This window comes from Mustelus asterias, chromosome 18, assembly GCF_964213995.1.
Source record: "Mustelus asterias chromosome 18, sMusAst1.hap1.1, whole genome shotgun sequence".
NCBI lineage: Eukaryota > Metazoa > Chordata > Chondrichthyes > Carcharhiniformes > Triakidae > Mustelus > Mustelus asterias.
The window spans coordinates 69897922-69919828 of NC_135818.1; the positions used below are offsets into that span (position 1 = coordinate 69897922).

The window sequence follows — 21907 nt, forward strand, 5'->3', positions numbered from 1 at the left end:
GTACGGGTACACTGAGGGAGAACTTAGCATGACCAACGCACCTAACCAGCACGTCTTTCAGACTGTGGGAGGAAACCGGAGTACCTGGAGGAAACCCATGCAGATGCGGGGAGAACGTGCAGACTCCGCACAGACAGTGACCCAAGCCGGGAATCGAACCTGGGTCCCTGGCGCTGTGAGGCAGCAATGCTAACCACTGTGCCACCATGCCACCTGTGGTGATTAATTTTCAAAGAGAAGCGAATTACAAAGATTCAGTCCAAGTGCATACTTTTATTAGAATCACAGTCAGAAAATTATATTTTAAGTTTTAAAAAATCGAAACATTTCAGTGCATAAAACTACAAAAAACAAGTGATATTCTTGCAATTCCAAACACTTTTGTCTGTTTATCAGTGGATCCCAGAGTTGAGTACAGAGAAAATAAAGGCTAGCAGTCTCCTTTGGATGGATGTTACGATCAGTGCCATGCTGATGCAAACAAAAATTGAATGGCCTATCCTGAAATGTCTGAGATACTACACTGGAATCTAAGTCACTACAAACAAAATAAACCATTATTTTTATTTCTGTTTCATCGTAATGTAGATACATTAATCATCCAGGTTATTAAGGTTATCGATGAACATTTATCATCAGCAAAGCAAGTCTTAGCATTCGCACCATGAACCCACCTCCCCTCCTCCTACTCTCCTCATAACCAACCCTGCCCAGTCTTGGAACTGACAAGTCTAATTTGGAGTTGCAAATACAATGAACTGCAATAACATCAATCAGATTTGAGTACGTGTACAGCATTATAATCCTGAATTTGTCTTGGATTGTCGATATCAGTACAAAGAGGCCTCAGGGTTGCAAGAGTGGCTCAAAGAACGGAATTGTCTGACCAGTGCAATGAAATTCCTGAAACTGGCACTGAAATACACCGAATATATGAAAAAATTCAGAACTGCCATTGACCCAGTTTAGATAAACAGGGATTAATCTCATCCAATTAGGCGTATATTTTCCTGGTGTTTCCCCTACCTTCCGAAGGCATTATCGTCTAACGCTCTGGTATATGTTGGCAGTTTTTCAGCACTTCACCCACAAGTCCTTTCTTCATGTTGGGTCTACACATTTGAGTGTTGGCATGATATTTGAGTGAATGGTTTGACCCTGACCTGATGTGATGTTGGCTTTCACTCACTTACCCACCAGCAATCAGTGGATGACAACCTGGGTTGGAAACATGGTGCAAAAACAAAAAATGCTGGAAAATCTCAGCAGGTCTGACAACATCTATGTTGGCTCTATTCTCTCTCCACAGATGCTGTCAGACCTGCTGAGATTTTCCAGAATTTTCTGTTTTTGTTTCAGATTCCAACATCTGTAGTATTTTGCCTTTAGTTTAGCGGAAACATGAATAATTCTTTCGTTCTTTCCCTAGCCCAAGAATGCAGAAGCTTAATGTTGCATTCTTTGAGATTAGAAAGTTGAGGTTCAATCTAGTCAAGGTGCTTAAAATGATAAAGGGAATCAGTAGACTAGATTCCTCTGGTAGGGAGCACATAATGAGGAGCATAATCTCAAAATTAGAACTAGGTTATTTCAGATTGAAATCAGGAAGCACTTTTTGTTACACAAAGGGTGTTGGAAATCTGGAACTCACTCCTTCAAAAGGCTGTGGATGCAATTTTCAAGATTGAGTTCAATAGATTCTTGTTAAGTAAAGATTGCAAGGAATATGGAGCAAAGATGCGTAACTGTAGTTGAGGTAAGACTCAGCTATAATCTAACTGAATGGTGGAACATACTCAATGGCCCATTCCTGTTTCTATATTCTAACTGCTGTCTTGCGTTGATGCCAAAACATTGAATGTATTCAAGAGGGGGCAGGATATAGCACTTGGGGCGAAAGGGATCAAACGTAATGGGGAAAATCAGGATTAGGCTATTGAGTTGGATGATCAGCCATGATCGTGATGAATGGCGGAGCAGGCTCGAAGGGCCAAATGGCCTCCTCCTATCTTCTATGTTTCTATGTTAAATCAGGTAACCCACTGCAGATTATGGCATAAAATTAGAACTTGCTCAATCTATATGGCTCAATCCTATAATGGTGCACTTAAGACCAAGATTCTCAAGAGTTGAACATTTTTGAAGATATTACAACAACTATTTGCTATCAGTGCAACAAAAACCAATAATATTAATTGCTCTTCAGTCACTGTGATGTTCCTTGTGACATCAAGAAACCCATAATTAGTCATATTTTGCTGCAAGTCAATATCGTATAGATTAATAATTATTATATTAAAATAAAACATAAAAATTAAATGTATCAAACTACTATCAACATTTAGATTTTAAATGGCTTTGAACTTATTATGGTTTGTATGTTCTCATCGCAAGGTGCAAACTGAAGCTAAGTCCCTTGGGCAAAATTTGACCTGAACTGCAGAAAAACTGAACAATCAGTTAGTTTCTTTGTGGAAAAATGGTTACAAAATCTTTATCTTACATGTTGATGCAACAGGTTATCTCTGACATGGACTTTGGTACACTTTCCACATTGTTTATGTACAGATTAAAATGTTAAAATCTAAGTGATAAAAAGAAAAAAAAACGTGAACACTCAGAAATCTGAATTGAAAGCGTGAAATCCCAGAAATAAATAGGTCAGGCAGCACCTGGAAGTGGAGAGAAAAGCTGATGACCCTTTCGTCAGGAATCATGTACACTAAATTTCAGCGTACCTTTTCTCATTTCAATGTTGACTTAGCACACTGTGCATTTCTAAAATGTTTCTGTTCAGTACGCCCTGTTTTAGGTTCCTCTACGTGGAACTAATTAAACCCAAAGCTCTGACATTATTTTCCAACCTTCCAGTACTTATTCATTCCGTTGTAGTCCTCTTGAAATCTGTCCACGATTAATTTGTGGATCTTTTAACTTCGTGCTTGTTATGCCGTGAAGCTTTACTTTCTTTCATAAATAATTTGCAGTTGGCTGCACTCCGTAATATGCAGTTGCTTTTCTCGTCGTTGCTGTGTGGCTTCTAAATTTACATCAAATCATCTGTACAGTTATACTCCAAGTATCTTTGCAGCCTGCCAGGTAGAGGTAAAACTTCAATAAATTTTAATCTCTTACGTCCCAAAAGCTTTCGAACTCTAATTCTGCAAAGATGGACAAGAGGTCTTGGAGGCTCTAAATAAAGATTGAAATTAAAATATGGTGAGCAATGGAAACAATGTCTGTTGTGAACAAAAAACTGCAGTTGAAAGCTCTTTGTCTCCTTTCTCAAGCAAACGGGTATATGCAACATTTAAGAAAGGATGTAATAAAAACTCAGTTACATTTGAAGGGATGCAAGTTTGCCAGGACTTCTTCACTGAGTAATTTTGAACAGAGGTGTTAGCCTGTTTAGAATCAATAGTAGTCATGATGTGGAGATGCCGGCGTTGGACTGGGGTAAACACAGTAAGAAGTTTAACAACACCAGGTTAAAGTCCAACAGGTTTATTTGGTAGCAAAAGCCACACAAGCTTTCGAGGCTCTAAGCCCCTTCTTCAGGTGAGTGGGAATTCTGTTCACAAACAGAACTTATAAAGACACAGACTCAATTTACATGAATAATGGTTGGAATGCGAATACTTACAACTAATCCAGTCTTTAAGAAACAAAACAATGGGAGTGGAGAGAGCATCAAGACAGGCTAAAAAGATGTGTATTGTCTCCAGACAAGACAGCCAGTGAAACTCTGCAGGTCCACGCAACTGTGGGAGTTACAAATAGTGTGACATGAACCCAATATCCCGGTTGAGGCCGTCCTTGTGTGTGCGGAACTTGGCTATCAGTTTCTGCTCAGCGACTCTGCGCTGTCGTGTGTCGCGAAGGCTGCCTTGGAGAACGCTTACCCGAATATCAGAGGCCGAATGCCCGTGACCGCTGAAGTGCTCCCCAACAGGAAGAGAACAGACTTGCCTGGTGATTGTCGAGCGGTGTTCATTCATCCGTTGTCGCAGCGTCTGCATAGTTTCCCCAATGTACCATGCCTCGGGACATCCTTTCTTGCAGCGTATCAGGTAGACAACGTTGGCCGAGTTGCAAGAGTATGTACCGTGTACCTGGTGGATGGTGTTCTCACGTGAGATGATGGCATCTGTGTCGATGATCCGGCACGTCTTGCAGAGGTTGCTGTGACAGGGTTGTGTGGTGTCTTGGTCACTGTTCTCCTGAAGGCTGGGTAGTTTGCTGCGGACAATGGTCTGTTTGAGGTTGTGCGGTTGTTTGAAGGCAAGAAGTGGGGGTGTGGGGATGGCCTTGGCGAGATGTTCGTCTTCATCAATGACATGTTGAAGGCTCCGGAGGAGATGCCGTACCTTCTCCGACACCTCCAGACGCTGAAAGACGCCCTCATAAGAACAGGATATGGCGCTAGACTCATTGATCAACAGTTCCAACGCGCCACAGCGAAAAACTGCACCGACCTCCTCAGAAGACAAACACAGGACACAGTGGACAGAGTACCCTTCGTTGTCCAGTACTTCCCCGGAGCGGAGAAGCTACGGCATCTCCTCCGGAGCCTTCAACATGTCATTGATGAAGACGAACATCTCGCCAAGGCCATCCCCACACCCCCACTTCTTGCCTTCAAACAACCGCACAACCTCAAACAGACCATTGTCCGCAGCAAACTACCCAGCCTTCAGGAGAACAGTGACCAAGACACCACACAACCCTGCCACAGCAACCTCTGCAAGACGTGCCGGATCATCGACACAGATGCCATCATCTCACGTGAGAACACCATCCACCAGGTACACGGTACATACTCTTGCAACTCGGCCAACGTTGTCTACCTGATACGCTGCAAGAAAGGATGTCCCGAGGCATGGTACATTGGGGAAACTATGCAGACGCTGCGACAACGGATGAGTGAACACCGCTCGACAATCACCAGGCAAGACTGTTCTCTTCCTGTTGGGGAGCACTTCAGCGGTCACGGGCATTCGGCCTCTGATATTCGGGTAAGCGTTCCCCAAGGCAGCCTTCGCGACACACGACAGCGCAGAGTCGCTGAGCAGAAACTGATAGCCAAGTTCTGCACACACAAGGACGGCCTCAACCGGGATATTGGATTCATGTCACACTATTTGTAACTCCCACAGTTGCGTGGACCTGCAGAGTTTCACTGGCTGTCTTGTCTGGAGACAATACACATCTTTTTAGCCTGTCTTGATGCTCTCTCCACTCCCATTGTTTTGTTTCTTAAAGACTGGAATGGTTGTAATTATTCGCATTCCAACCATTATTCATGTAAATTGAGTCTGTGTCTTTATAAACTCTGTTTGTGAACAGAATTCCCACTCACCTGAAGAAGGGGCTTAGAGCCTCGAAAGCTTGTGTGGCTTTTGCTACCAAATAAACCTGTTGGACTTTAACCTGGTGTTGTTAAACTTCTTACTATAATCAATAGGCCAACCCATCTATTGAAATGGCAGAGAAAATAACTTTAGGCAAGCATTACAAGTGCTTGATTTAGCATAGACAGGCCAGCCTTGGGGAAAAATATTGCTTTAAACACATTAATTATAAATAATATTTCACACACAAAATTTCCATTCAATACTGATGTTTCCAATATCTAAAAATATGTAAAATAGCACATAATGAAATTAAGACAGTGGGCAAGAGATGTTTTGCAGAATTAATCAACTTTTGTATTAGGTTTCATTTATTAAACGTTCTTTCAAATCTGCGTCATCACCAACTCCTTAAAAAGAAAAGCCCTGTGTCCTTGCAAATTAACATTTCATTTGCTACCTTTCTTTCCTCTCCAACATTCTTGAATGTGCTGTCACTTCTCAAATCTGGAATCATAGAATCTCTACAGTGCAGTAGGAGGCCAATCAGCCCAATGAGTCTGCACTGACCCATAACCCCACGTATTTACCCTGCTAATCCCCTAATTTATATATCTCAGGACGCAAAGGGCCAATTAACCTAACTGCACATCTTTGGAGTGTGGGAGGAAACTGGAGCACCTGGAGGAAACCCATGCAGACACGGGGAGAATGTGCAAACTCTACACAGATACCCAAGGCCGGAATTGAACCCGGGTTCCTGGTGCTGTGAGGCCGCTTTGCTAACCACCGTGTTATCATCTGTTCTCACCTTTCCTGGAATCCCATGATTGAATCCCTCCAAAAAGAGTATCCACTCCTGTCAAAGTACTGAAACAGCAAAGTCACGAATGACAACTTACGTGACTGTGATACTCCGAAGTTCTTAATGAAACCTGTAGACATTGACATTATTTACTGGGAGGAGCTTGCTACCAATGGTTTAAATTTGCGACAGCTTGCTCAGGAAGCTGCATCACGCTTTGAGTCACATAGTCTTAATGATGAGATAAAGCAGTGCCAAAGAAGGAAAGAAAAGGAAGTAAATCCTGCATTCCAGACCCCACTGCCCCTAGTTTGCCCCTAGTGCTCAAAAATCTCTGAGTCAAGAATCAACCTCTTGAATCATGGCAGAAACTTGCGATGCTGAGTAGAGGTTATCCTCAAATCAAGGGATAGCTGACAGTGAAGACATTGGTTCCTGGTTAAGCAATGCTTCCATTTTAAAAATTGCTTCCCTGTTTTCAGATCCCTCCATGGCCTTGCCCCTCACCATATCTGTTACCTTCTCCAACTCTCCCACCCTCCGAGATATCTGAGCTCCACCAATTCTGGCTTCTTGAGAATCCTCAATTTAAACCATTCTCCCATTGAAGTCCAGGCCTTCACCAGCCAAGGCTGAGTCCTGGAATTCTCCTCATCGTAAGAAGTCTCACAAAACCAGGTTAAAGTCCAACAGGTTTAATTGGTAGCACAAGCTTTCGGAGCTGATCAGGTAATGAAGGGGCAGCGCTCTGAAAGCTTGTGCTACCAAATAAACCTGTTGGACTTTAACCTGGTGTTGTGAGACTTCTTACTGTGCTTACTCCAGTCCAATGCCGGCATTTCCACATCATTCTCCTCACCACCAGCCCCTGAAACCTCTCGAACTCTCATCTTTATTTCCTTTCCTCAAATGTCCCTTTGAGCTTAGCTCTATGACTAAGCTTTTGGTCATCTGCCCTATTATTTCCTTTGGTATTGTATTTCATTTGACAATGCTCCTGTGAAATGCCTTGGAGCATTTTGCTTTCATAAAAGCAATATATAAATACATTTCATTATTGTTGCAGTTATTGACATTATTGTTGCAAGATTAATGATACTTGCCATCCATTCTTGTGTTAGCTTTTCCTCTCTGCACCACATGTATTCATTGTAAGAAGTCTCACAACACCAGGTTAAAGTCCAACAGGTTTATTTGGTAGCAAATACCATAAGCTTTCGGAGCACTGCTCCTTCGTCAGATGGAGTGGAAATGTGCTCTCAAACAGTGCACAGACACAGAAATCAAGTTACAGAATACTAATTAGAATGCGAATCTCTACAGCCAGCCAGGTCTTAAAGGTACAGACAATGTGGGTGGAGGGAGCATTCAACACAGGTTAAAGAGATGTGTATTGTCTCCAGACAGAACAGTTAGTGAGATTCTGCAAGACCAGGGGGAAAGCTGTGGGGGTTACTGATAATGTGACATAAATCCAACATCCCGGTTTAGGCCGTCCTCATGTGTGTGGAACTTGGCTATCAGTTTCTGCTCAGCGACTCTGCGCTGTCGTGTGTCGTGAAGGCCGCCATGTATTCATCAACATGTATTCATCAACATGTATTCATTAACAGTGGGCAGGAAAGGATCGCCAGTGGTGTCTAGAATTCAACACCAAATTATACCTTCAGCTGACTCATTGGGTGGGACTTTCCACCGATGCCTGCTGGTATCGGGGTCAGGAAATCTGGCCCTGAATCCTGTTTTTCTATCCCTTCCACTGGAAAAGAACTACTGCTAATTGGGATCCAACCATAGGAAAGACTGGAAAAGACTTTGTTCCAGTGTGAAGGATCATTCCTAAAATGTTCTTATTCACTAAAACATCTGGTTATTGCGAAAAGTTGAGTAAATACAACTAACACATCACTTCACACCATTACACATCAAGCTATAACAGATCAATCAAGTAATTCTGAAATTTCAAATTTATTTGTATATACTTGCCTGATTTTGCTTTGATATTTATCCACTCATCATAACTGTCCAGATGTTCCTTCAGTTTACTACAGAGATTGACATTACCGACATAGTCCAGTAAGACATCAATGATTGGCCCAGCCCATCTGTAAATTCCAGGTGTAGACACCATTTCACAAAACTGAAAATGGGATCACAAGACAAATAAGATAAGTGTATTGTTCCTGTACAAAGTTGCAGCATTAATTAGTTTGAGATACATTAACATTACATGAAATTGTTGAATTTTGTGATGTTACTTTGACTGAAAGGTCAAACCTGGGTTATCCAGATATTGCAGGTGTTGGTGTTGCATCTGTCCATTTTGACACAAATAGGGATGATTTCCCTTCTACATGGATTAGGTACCAGACCACACCAGAATGGATTCCATGTCCTAACCCTCTGCTTCAACTGCATTGCTCACATGAAAGGGAGCTGCCTCTTCGACACCAGCAGAATATTTTGTAAGATTTGAATATTTTCTATGAATATTTTTAAGGCAGAGGTAGATAGATTCTTATTAAGCAAGGCAATGAAAGGTTATCGGGGGTAGGCGCCAATGTGGAGTTGAGGTTGCAATCAGATCAGCCACAATCTTCTTGAATGGTCGAGTGAGGCCGAGTGGCCTGCTCCTGCTCCTAGTTCCTAAGTTTGGATATTACAGCAAAGGTGGCCAAGTGGCACCCACCAGAAGGCTCTCGAGGATGAATGCTCAAAGGGGCAAAATGGGCTAAACCAAGGTAATGCGCAAGTTCCTGCACAGGTTGCCCATCAACCTGGTAACTTCTTCCGGTACGTTATGAACTTTTCCTTGGCCCCATTCTGAAACTGACTGTCATAGAAGTTTACAGCATGGAAACAGGCTCTTCGGCCCAACTTATCCATGCCACCCTTTTTTTTAACCACTAAACTAGTCCCAATTGCCCGTGTTTAGCCCATATCCCTCTATACCCATCTGGTATACTTAAAAAAGTAACTGTCCAAATGCTTTTTAAAAGACAAAATTGTACCCGCCTCTACTACTGCCTCTGGCACCTTGTTCCAGACACTCATCACCCTTTGTGTCTATTGACATGCATCAGACTGAAGCCCAAACAAGCTCCTAAATGAGCTTAATGGGCCAATAATTGGCAGTGAGCAGGTGCTCTATTTCCTCCCCCCAGTGGCATTGGGGCCAGTGAAGCAAAGGATAACACATCTGACTACGGATCAGAAGGTTTCAGGTTTGATTCCTTGCTGGCACTGTATAAAACTTCTAAATGTAGTTGACAAACTCTTCCCCTCATTTGAAAATGTGAGACTGTCCTGGCAGCACTGGGGTCCTGAGATAACCTCCTGGACTGCAATTTTCAAATGGTGTCTGCACTGTGTCCTGACCAGCTGAGCCTTTGAATATCCAGCCCCATATACCACCATCTAATACTCTCTACTGAGGTTCGCTTCAATATCTTATGAGCACCTACATTATGGTTTAATATACTGTAAGGGACTACTTCATTATTCAATAATCTTTTAGTCCCTACATTACTATCCAATATTTCCTGAGGCCCTGCAGACCTGTCAGATAATCGGCAATGCCTACATGGTTCAGTGTTTTGTGATGTCATGAACCAACACTCTATCATACAGTACATCACTGATCTGAGAAATTCAATATTCTGTGAGATCTTATGATTATTTACACTTTCATTCATGTAAAATTTCGAGTCAAAATGGTACCTTTCCAAGAATAATAAATAATCCCTTGGAGCAATACCTCTGATTGGTCACTACAGTGGAACATTAGATGACACCAATGGAGTTAACATTCCTGATTGTATCCCACGGAAATTACAGTTACCAAATCAAACAGCATGTTAATAAAGAGAAAACAAAACTCTGTTTAATGGGAACTCCTCTATTGGGAATTATAGGATGAGATTTTCCGGCCACGCTCATCCCAAGACTGGCAAATCCCGCCCGAGGTCAATGGAACTTTGCATTGTCCGCGTCCCACCCACTACGATTCCTGTCTTTCAATCCATTAATGTACTCTTAGTTTATTCATTCACGGGATATGAACATTGCTGGCAAGGACTGCATTTACATCCCATCCTAATTGCCCTTGTAGGTGATGGTGAGCCACTTTAGGGGAAGGCAGTGGCATAGTGGTGTTGTCACTGGATTAGTAATCCAGAGGCCCGGGGTAATACTCTGGGGACCTGGGTTCGAATCCCGCCATGGCAGATAGTGAAATCCGAATTCAATAAAAAATATCCGGAATTAAAGAGTCTAACAGTGACCATGAAACCATTGTCAATTGTCATAAAAACCCATCTGGTTCACTCATGTCCTTCAGGGAAGGAAATCTGCTGTCCTTACCCGGTCTGGCCTACACGTGACTCCAGAGCCACAGCAATGTGGTTGACTCTCAACTGCCCCCCCCCCCCTCAAGGGTAACTAGGGATGGGCAAAAAATGCTGGCCAGCCAGCGACGCCCATGTCCGATGGACGAATTAAAAAAGAAATTCTCAAACTGCAGAAACATGTGGTGAAGCTACTCCCACAGTGTTGCTTTAGGATTTTGACCCAGTGACAGTGAAGGAACAGTGATATACCTGGACTTCAACGTCAGGACAGTGTGTGGTTTACAGGAGCACTTGTAGGTGGTAGTTTTCCCACGTGTCTGTTGCCCCTGTCTTTCTAGGTGGTTGAAGCTGTTGGTTTGGAAGGTGCTGTTGATGAAACTTAGGTGAGTTGCCGCAGTGCATCTTGTAGATGGTGCACCAGTGTTGAAGGAAGTGAATGTTTAAGGCGATGGATGGGATGCCAATCACAGGATACTTTGTCCTGGATGGTTTTGAGCTTCTTGAGTGCTATTGGTGTCGCACACATCCAGGCAAGTGGACAGTATTCCATTCTATGGAATCTGATGGCCTTAACAAAGTTGGACTCTGGGGAGTCAGGAGGTGAGTTGTTTGCCACAAAATTCCTAGGCTCTGACTTGATCTTATCACCATGTGGAGATGCCGGCGTTGGACTGGGGTGAACGCAGTAAGAAGTCTCACAACACCAGGTTAAAGTCCAACAGGTTTATTTGGTAGCAAATACCATAAGCTTTCGAAGCACTGCTCCTCCGTCAGATGGAGTGGAAATGTGCTCTCAAACAGTGCAAACAGACACAAAATCAAGTTGCAGAATACTGATTAGAATGCGAATCCTACAGCCAGCCAGGTCTTAAAGGTACAGACAATGTGGGTAGAGGGAACATTAAACACAGGTTAAAGAGATGTGTATTGTCTCCAGACAGAACAGCTAGTGAGATTCTGCAAGCCCAGGAGGCAAGCTGTGGGGGTTACTGATAATGTGACATAAATCCAACATCCCGGTTTAGGCCGTCCTCATGTGTGCGGAACTTGGCTATCAGTTTCTGCTCAGCGACTCTGCGCTGCGTTGCCATTGTACAAAGAACCCCCAGCTTTTGTCGCGACACTACAGACTTCCTACAGAAACTCAGCACACATGGAGCAGTTGAACCAGGAGCACTCCTCGTCACAATGGATGTCTCGGCACTCTACACCAGCATCCCCCACGATGATGGCATTGCTGCAACGGCGTCAGTACTCAATGCCGTCAACTGCCAGTTTCCAGATGCAATTTTACAACTCATCCGCTTCATCCTGGACCACAATGTCTTCACCTTCAATAACCAGTTCTTCATCCAGACACACGGAACAGCCATGGGGACCAAATTCGCACCTCAATATGCCTACATCTTCATGCACAGGTTCGAACAAGACTTCTTCACTGCACGGGACCTTTAACCGATGCTATACACTAGATACATCGATGATATTTTCTTCCTTTGGAGTCATGGTGAGCAATCACTGAAACAACTATATGATGACATCAACAAGTTCCATCCCACCATCCGACTCACCATGGACTACTCTCCGGAATCGGTTGCATTCTTGGACACACGCATCTCCATTAAGGACGGTCACCTCAGCACCTCACTGTACCGCAAGCCCACGGATAACCTTATGATGCTCCACTTCTCCAGCTTCCACCCTAAACACGTTAAAGAAGCCATCCCCTGTGGACAAGCCCTCCGTATACACAGGATCTGCTCGGATGAGGAGGATCACAACAGACACCTCCAGACGCTGAAAGATGCCCTCATAAGAACAGGATATGGCACTCGACTCATCGATCAACAGTTCCGACGCGCCACAGTGAAAAACCGCACCGACCTCCTCAGAAGACAAACATGGGACACGGTGGACAGAGTACCCTTCGTCGTCCAGTACTTCCCCGGAGCGGAGAAGCTACGGCATCTCCTCCGGAGCCTTCAACATGTCATTGATGAAGACGAACATCTCGCCAAGGCCATCCCCACACCCCCACTTCTTGCCTTCAAACAACCGCACAACCTCAAACAGACCATTGTCCGCAGCAAACTACCCAGCCTTCAGGAAAACAGTGACCACGACACCACACAACCCTGCCACAGCAACCTCTGCAAGACGTGCCGGATCATCGACATGGATGCCATCATCTCACGTGAGAACACCATCTACCAGGTACACGGTACCTACTCTTGCAACTCGGCCAACATTGTCTACCTGATTCGCTGCAGGAAAGGATGTCCCGAGGCATGGTACATTGGGGAAACCATGCAGACGCTACGACAACGGATGAATGAACACCACTCTACAATCACCAGGCAAGACTGTTCTCTTCCTGTTGGGGAGCACTTCAGCAGTCACGGGCATTCAGCCTTGGATCTTCAGGTAAGCGTTCTCCAAGACGGCCTTCACGACACACGACTGCGCAGAATCGCTAGGCAGAAACTGATAGCCAAGTTCCGCACACATGAGGACGGCCTAAACCGGGATGTTGGATTTATGTCACATTATCAGTAACCCCCACAGCTTGCCTCCTGGGCTTGCAGAATCTCATTAGCTGTTCTGTCTGGAGACAATACACATCTCTTTAACCTGTGTTTAATGTTCCCTCTACCCACATTGTCTGTACCTTTAAGACCTGGCTGGCTGTAGGATTCGCATTCTAATCAGTATTCTGCAACTTGATTTTGTGTCTGTTTGCACTGTTTGAGAGCACATTTCCACTCCATCTGACGAAGGAGCAGTGCTTCGAAAGCTTATGGTATTTGCTACCAAATAAACCTGTTGGACTTTAACCTGGTGTTGTGAGACTTCTTACTTGATCTTATCACCACAGTATTTATATAGCTGATTTCTGATCAATGGTTAAGCTTGAATGTTGTCTAGGACTTAGAGCAAGCAGACACAGACTGCTTCGTGACTGACGATTTGTGAATGGGACTGAAAAATGTGCAATCATCAGCAAACAACCCCACTTCTGACCTTATGATGGTGGGAAAGGCATTGATAAAGCAGATGAAGTTGTTTGGATCTAGGACAATGCCCTAAGGAAATCCCGTGGCAATGTCTTAAGTATAGTACAAATGTATACAAACAGAATCGATTGAATAGCAGAATGCCATGACAATGCTCAATAATGAAATCTTGACACTATCTACAAAAATTCATTTATCAATGACCATTCACATCTTCTTATGTTCAGGAAGATGTTTCCATGTGTTTTACATTCCAAAAGGCAATGAAAGAATGCATCAAGCAAGGAAAAGTGGAGAGGTTACTGTCAAAGAGAGATTTTGAAGAGGTTTTGGAAAGAAAGGAAGGGAATGAGAAGGCAGGAGGAATCTGGGCTGGGAATTGCAAAGCACAGAAGCAGAGTGGCTGATTGAATATCTGGAAAGATGGAGAGAAGGAAGGGAAACGTGGAGTAGCTGGTGTTAGAGGAACAGGGAGTGCACGGGGATGTTAATAATGCAGTGAATAAGATGGGGAAACACTAAGGAGCTATTTGATAGCAAGAATTCGGAGTTTTAAAGTCAACTTTAAAATGAGCAAAAGTGTGTTGCTTAGAAGCAGCAAAGAAATGAAAGATTAGAGGATTATTGGTTAGGGTTTCACATAAAACTATTTTTAAATGTTTCAAATTATTAAAGGTAATTCAATGACTGAATTTGTGTAACTCACAGGATGATGTCCCATAGAACTTGCTTGGATAAATAAATATTCTTTGGTGTTTAAAAATAATATCCAATTACATATATAAATCCAGCAGAGGGAGCTTAGTCCCACAGTCACTGGATTGGCAAGCTTTTGGCTGGAATGCAGATAATCAACAGGTTTGACAGCGGCTGCTGTGTGGTCAATGGTATTAAGTCAAGGTTTATTTGGAATCCCTTCTAACATAATGTTTGGTTGAAAACTTTGAATTTTAGCTGTAAAGGCGTGTGTGTGTGTGCACGCATGTGTGAATGTTGTCCTGCGCTCTGTAGCAGTTGTATCATAGAATCCCTACAGTGCAGAAGGAAGCCATTCAGCCCAATGGGCCTGCACCAACTCTTCAAAAGATCATCTCACCCGTAACCCCACATATGGACCCCGCTATTCCCCCTAACCTATATATCTTGAGACACTAAACAACAATTTAACATGGCCAATCCACCTAAACTGCACCTCTTTGGACTGTGGGAGGAAACTGGAGCACCCAGAGGAAACCCACGCAGACACGGGGAGAATGTGCAAACTCCACACAGACACCAAAGGCTGGAATTGAACCCGGGTCCCTGGTGCTGTGAGGCAGCAGTGCTTTCCATGTTTGTTATTGTGGGCCCGCATAACCTCTGCAAGGAGAGATCAAGTCTGGATTGTGAGAGCAAGGAACTGCTCAGATTAGTATGTTTCTCACAATCTGGACAATCTAGTCTGAATTTCTTTGAGGTTTGGTAGATTCCTGCTGCAACATGGCTGGCAGGTGGATACTCAGCAGAAAATCGCCAAATCCAGGATTTTTTTGAGGGAACCTTACAAGGTAATTATCATCAGAGAGCAGCCTCCCGACAAAGGAAGTTCCTACTTCCAAAAGTGCAAGAAACTACAAAAGGTCATGAATGTAGCTCAATCCATCACGCAAACCAGCCTCCCATCCATTGACTCTGTCTACACTTCCCACTGCCTCAGCAAAGCAGCCAGCATAATTAAGGACCCATGCACCCTGGATGTTGTCTCTCCCATCTTCTTCCGTTGGGAAAAAAGATACAAAAGTCTGAGGTCATGTGCCAACCAACTCAAGAACAGCTTCCTCCCTGCTGCTGTCAGACTTTTGAACGGACCTTCCTTGCATTAAGTTGATCTTTCTCTACGCTCTAGCTAAGACCGTAACACTACATTCTGCACTCTCTTGTTTCCTTCTCTATGAATGGTATGCTTTGTCTATATGGCACGCAAGAAACAATACTTTTCATTGTATCCCAATACAGGTGATAATAATAAATCAAATCAAAAAACTCAAATCAAAAAATGCTTCCTTGGCTCAGGTAGGACCCAGCATGGAACTGCAGGATGGCATGCTGGGTGTGAGGAAGCATACAGGCCTAAAGATGGAACTGAATGGGCCCTTGAATTGGGCTGGTTAAGCTCAACAAGTGACTAATTAGGTTGCTTAACAACTGTAAATATTTAAAAAGAGGAATCTGGATCAGCTCCCTAGCACGAGGTGTCATAGGGTGGCCTGCCAATGCCCTCCTCTGCCCACCTCAATGCATGGCACAGGTAGGTGCCACAAATGCACTCAAAGTGGCACAGGTGGCCATCAGTCCCATGTTGACAATGCAACCTCCAGCAAAGACAGTTCTGCAAGGCATCAATGGACACAATCGTGACGGATCCACTGGAATTAAATCTTCAGATATTTGATGTGATTTACTTGAATGGCCATAAGTTAGTCATAGGCAACTATGAACTGTGATTAATAGGAGCAAATTTGAAAATGATCTGTACAATGACAACGTTGTAAACAAGGATCACACATGGGGAATAATCCTGTCTGACTGTGGAAAGGGCAATGTCGTGATGTTCCAGATGTTCAGACAGCATATGTCAGTTGTAATGACTTCAATCAGGCCATTGAGGTTGGTCTATTGGAGTATGAACTCCCTGATTAAGGATCCAATTGATGGGCCAATCAGGGAGCCTTTGCCCTGTACTTAACGGGGAGTGTCAGTTCCTCGGACACCGCCGGAGATAAACTGCTAACTACTAGCAGTCTGTACTGCTGTTAGAGTTTGTAAATAAAGGGATTTTGGTGAAGGGACTTCTGCCTCCGCAGACTTATTATACCAGTGTTGTATAGAAAATAAAGTTATGTGTTGAGTTCAAAACTGTAGAGCCTTGGAAATGGATTAAAAATTGGCTTAAAGGTTGAAAACATATTGGCTTAGAAAGTTTGGACTAAAAATAACAAGGCTTATTTTTGGCATTTAAAAGGTTTAAGATATTTAAGGGACTGACATCCATTTCAGATATTTGCCCAAGATACCAAAAAGTAAGGTCCCATGAACTTTACATTGGAACAAAGCCTGGGCAGAATGGTACAGTTCGACCCATTGATAAATTGGTATATTTTGCACCCATTTTGCAATCAAAACACAACCGCAATGCACATCAGTTTCTACTTCATTATGTCAGGGTGTGCTGAAGAGCTGAATGTGATGTCTTAGGGAAATACTGATGAAAGTTCATCAACCTGAATTTGCGGGATTTTATAGCCTCGCTCGTCCTGAAACCATACAATCCTGCTCGAGATCAACGGACCTTCCACCATTCACCCGCTCCGATTCCCGTGGCAGGCGGGGCGGTAAAATTCCAGCAGGATCTGTTTCTCGCTCCATAGATGTTGCTAGAACTGTTTAGTATTTCCAGCTTTTCCAATTTTCATTACTGGCAATTTAGAAATGCTAAAGTTAAAGTTTATTTATTAGTCACAAGTAGGCTTACATTAACACTGCAATGAAGTTACTGTAAAAATCCCTCAGGCGCCACACTCCGTCGCCTGTTCGGGTACACTGAGGGAGAATTTAGCAAGGCCAATGCACCTAACCAGTGCGTCTTTTGGACTGTGGGAGAAAACTGGAGCACCCAGAAGAAACCCATGCAGACACGGGAAGAATGTGCAAACTCCACACAGACAGTGACCTAAGGCGGGAATTGAACCCGGGTCCCCGGTGCTGTGAGACAATTCAAGGCGCTATAATTCTTACAGCAGCAAGGGATTAGGCAGGGCAGAGACCCGACAGCTGGAGAAAAAGGGAAAGGATAGAAGTGGGTGAATCGACCAATTTTCCATCGGTTCCTCCTCATCAAGGGTTGCATCCATGTCTGGATGAGGAGCCAACCCACCTGGTAATTCTGTCAATAATATCCCATTAGGCTCTCTTGCTAGTTGAAAGCTGCCCACTAGTTCCTGTGAGGGCCTGAGCAAGGACCGCAAAACTGAGCAGACCGAAGGTAACCAATCCTGGGTGGAGACTGATCACCTCCAAAAGAGGAAGCCACACTAAGGCCTTTTTACAACTGTCACACCTCCTACTCATTTTGACCTTCCTAGATCTCCAGTCCGCCCAATAAACAATGTTGCTTCCCTCCCATTTTTGCAGTCACTATTGAGGTGAGTACCCCTGTAGCAACCTCACAACAGGATTTTGTGTAGAGAAAATGCTGGAAAATCTCAGCAGGTCTGGCAGCATCTGTAAGGAGAGAAAAGAGCTGATGTTATGAGTGCAGATGACCCATTGACAAAGCTCTGACAAAGGATCATCTGGACTCAAAAAATCAGCTCTTTTTTCTCCTTACAGATGCTGCCAGACCTGCTGAGATTTTCCAGCATTTTCTCTTTTGGTTTCAGATTCCAGCATCTGCAGCAATTTGCTTTTATCCAGGATTTTGTATCGACTGGAAATGATAGGTTTTCCTGACACTAATTACCAGTCTGTGCAGAATGGTGCTCTCCATTCCGCACTACAGAATAACAAACACACGTGCATCTGTCATAAAGATTCGCTAATGATATTGTAATTAAAATCCATGTGCCTCGACATGTAATTAATAACTCATTATTATTTAAATGATGGATAGAAAATAAAGTTATTTTCAGAACTTACTTGTACAGGTTTGGGCTGCTTATGCTCCACTTGTATGTTGTCTCTTCTCTGCACTTGTTCTGGATGTGGACGATTGCCATATTCGCACCGAAAACAAGACTCTCCATCACCACCAGAATCCATAATTAACTTGAGCAAACTGAGGTACTTCATAGCAAACATGATTGTCGCTGGGAAGGACGTAGGGTGTGTTGGAATATAGGCATTGATGTTAGCTCCGTGTTCAATGAGAAGCTGTATGTTTTTGATGGAGCCATGTCGGATAGAGATCAGTAGGGGGTTTATCAGATCAACGTTAGGATTTGCCCCAGCCTTGAGCAGCATTTCCGTGGCCTCGACGTTGTTGTTGTAAACAGTGAAGTACAAGACAGAAGTACGCTTGTCTTCAAATAACCGAGACCTTTCGGGTGACAACAGAGCATGGATACTGTAGCCAGCTTCCATCAGTTCTTCAATAACGTCATTTCGATTGTGCTGGGCAGCAAGGTGCAGAGGGCTAATTCCACTGCGTCTCACCCGGACTTTACTGGTCACAGGAAGCAGCAGTTGAACTATCCTGAGTGAGAATGAACCATATTTGTGTTACTGTTAAAGCATTGACAATGGTTTCGGACGGATAATTCAAACACTTTTACAAGGACGTTTTCAATAGAAAGGAGTATTAACACATAACTAGTATGATTAATTTGCCGCCTGCATTCACAGGTTTAGTAGCATCAATCACTCTTAGGGGTGGTTTGAGCATATTATGGTTGTGTGGGTTGACACACACTGTTCTAAAGCTGCTCGCACAATAGAGGGAATAGAGTTTGTAAAACAAAACCTCAGGTGATATGGAATGGGTGGCACGGTGGCACAATGGTTAGCACCTCTGTCTCATAGTGTCAGGGACCCGGGTTTAATTCCAGCTTTGGGTGACTCTCTGTGTGGGGTATGCATGTTCTCCCCGTGGGTTTCCCCCGGGTGCTCTGGTTTCCTCCCACAGTCCAAAGATGTTCGGTAGATTGGCCATGCTAACTTCCCCCTAGTGTCAGAGGATTAGAACAGTAAATACATGGGGTTACAAGGGACAGGGCCTGGGTGGGATTGTTGTTGGTGCAGCCTTGATGGGCCAAATGGCCTCCTTCTGCACTGTAGGGATTCTATAACTTTATGTCCTTTGCACTAAGAGAGCAAGCACTCAATGAGATGAATCATTAAACTGTTATTTCACCTTGAATTAATATAGAGTGTAACATAGGAGTGGCTGAATTCAATCAGTGCAATATATTTTTGTGTAATGCAAAATGAAGTAAGACACCATGGGCAGGATTTTATGGCTTCACTCACCCCAAAATCGTCAAATCCCACCCAAGGTCAACGGACCTTTCCATGGTCCGCCCCTCGCCTGTTTCGATTCCCGTGGAGGGTGGGACGGTAAAATTCCGGCCCATGTTTTCCAACATCAGGGGACTTTTTACTCGACTGAGATGAAATCTCTTCCAACGCATCCTCCTGCATTTTTAACTTTCTGAGACTGCTCAAAGTTCTTTTTTTTAAAAGCTGAGCTAACCTCACGGGCATTTTGCTTCAAAAATTGTCCCCCTGTTAGTGTTCCTGTTTCTCCTTTCCTCTTTCTTGTCACAGACAAACAAAGATCAAAGGACTTTCCGACACAGTGGCTGTGGTGTTCTTTTTAATCAACTGGACAAGCTAATGAATCATTTGTCGTTTAGACTCCAGAAAAAATGACTGCCCTTTCACCTATGAGCAATCTTTGCTTAAAAGTATATCAACATTGAAAGTCAATCTTATTTGCAGATCCTCACAAAGTTCTGTAGCTGTGCAGTTTTAATGAGAGTCTCTTTCAGTGATTCACATATCTCACCACCTTTTATGGGTTTGCTTTTGACATTGTCAAATAATGTTTTGTACCTATGCAAATAAAAACGCCCTCCGTTTTGCTTTCAAAAAAAGATAGGCCAAGGAAAGTTAATGGCCTGAAGTTTAGCCCAGAGTTAAACTTCTCTGGGCTAAACTTCCAGAGATCCAATATATGGAGGCCTGGAAACCTGGAAGAACAGGTTTCCCGAATGCCCTGCAGATCTTAACTATGTCGCTCGAATATTTATATGGTTTCCAAAGAGATACTTGTTCAGCAGCTAGAACAATACATTAAGAACATATAAACATATGAACTAGGAGCAGGAGTAGGCCATCTGGCCCCTCGAGTCTGCTCCGCCATTCAATAAGATCATGGCTGATCTTTTTGTTGACTCAGCTCCACTTACCCACCCACTCACCATAACTCTTAATTCTTTTACTGTTCAAAAATGTATCTATCCTTGCCTTAAAAACATTCAATGAGATAGCCTCAACTGCTTCACTGGGCAGGGAATTCCACAGATTCACAACCCTTTGGGTGAAGAAGTTCCTCCTCAACTCAGTCCTAAATCTGCTCCCCCTTATTTTGAGGCCATGCCCCCAAGTTCTAGTTTCACCTGCCAGTAGAAACAACCTCCCTACTTCTATCTTATCTATTCCCATCATAATCTTTTATGTTTCTATAAGATCCCCCCTCATTCTTCTGAATTCCAATGAGCATAGTCCCAGGTTCCTCGATTGATATCTGATTGAAGTTATACATAATTAATATATACAATACCAGGGGTAAGTTGTTGAATGGAAGATAAGATGTTGATTTGTCACCCCAAAACATAATAACAATGCAATTGGTTTATGTGAGCTGTGTTCTTGTTTAGTTGAGGAAACTATATTTGATAGTTTTGATTTGAACGCAGAAATTCAAGTTTGTTATTTTGTTTAATTTGAAAACTCAGATAAAGAGTACTTTCTTTGCCAGAGATTCCAGACAACTGAGGTAAAGGTAGCACATTCTTATGCTCTCTTCTATTCTATGGTTTGAGACCAATACCTTCAACATAAATACCAGGCTGTATAAGCTCTGAGCAGAAGGGAAATGCATTTCCAGCTCCCCTTCATTGATTCTGAATCCCGGTGAAGATTTTATAGAGTTAGTTATAGAAGTTACACGAAGAAAGTCACACGATATAAACACGGGAGCAGTTACCTTTTCACAAGCTTTGGCACTACTCATCTTTCAATCCCTTTTTTTTTCTCATGATGCACAACCCATAATTATTTGATCCTGATGTGTATAATCTGTGCTATGTTCCTGGAAGATCCTGACTAACGTTTGGTGATGGGGAGCCAAGTTAAGTCAAGGAAATCCTTGTGTGATTGAGGCAGTCGGAAGCGGCCAAGTTGGGGCCCAGTTCGCAGTGGCGGTTTCGTTGGTGAGCAGGTCTACACTTCAGCGATGCCATTGGCATCGAGATAATGGCTGCCATTGTGAGTGAAGTTGTGGACGATGGTCTCAGCTCCCCGGCACGGATTGGGGGTGCTCACATTGATAGACTGCGAGATATCCTAAAGGGAGTAGATGGAGCGGAGAAGAGAATCCTGTCAGTTGAGGGGGCAGTTTCCTCAGTGGGGGTTCACCCTCAATCTTTGGAAATCCTGCTGCATGGTACATTGAACATGCTGGTTGATTCGGGGAATGGGGGCCAGAGGAGGAGTTACTCTGTTCTGTTCCTGGTATCCTTTTTGCGAAAGTGTTCACTGCTGGACCACGTCTGGTGTTGATTGGCTGATCCTGGTGCTCCTCCCTCTTTGGGGGTTTCCTTTCTTTATCTGGGTAGGTGAGGTGCTGAT

The 21907-nt window shown here is 43.5% G+C and overlaps 1 protein-coding gene across 6 annotated transcripts in view; it reads right to left on the reverse strand.

Moving 5' to 3' along the window:
* Nucleotides 1–253: 253 nt before the first annotated feature.
* asb2a.1 (ankyrin repeat and SOCS box containing 2a, tandem duplicate 1) overlaps nt 254–21907 on the reverse strand; it is a 50233-nt gene continuing 28579 nt past the window's right edge. For 2 of the 6 annotated variants that reach the window (XM_078234273.1, XM_078234272.1), the window contains exons 8-10: nt 18194–18749; nt 8143–8296; nt 254–3192 (exon numbers count right to left, since the gene is read on the reverse strand). In XM_078234273.1, the coding sequence (XP_078090399.1) occupies nt 3047–3192; nt 8143–8296; nt 18194–18749 (856 nt within the window). In that variant the 3' untranslated portion in view covers nt 254–3046. Of the gene's footprint in view, nt 3193–8142; nt 8297–16508; nt 16974–18193; nt 18750–21907 lie in introns of those variants that run through there. The other 4 variants (XM_078234274.1, XM_078234277.1, XM_078234276.1 and 1 more) reach the window with 4 other exon arrangements.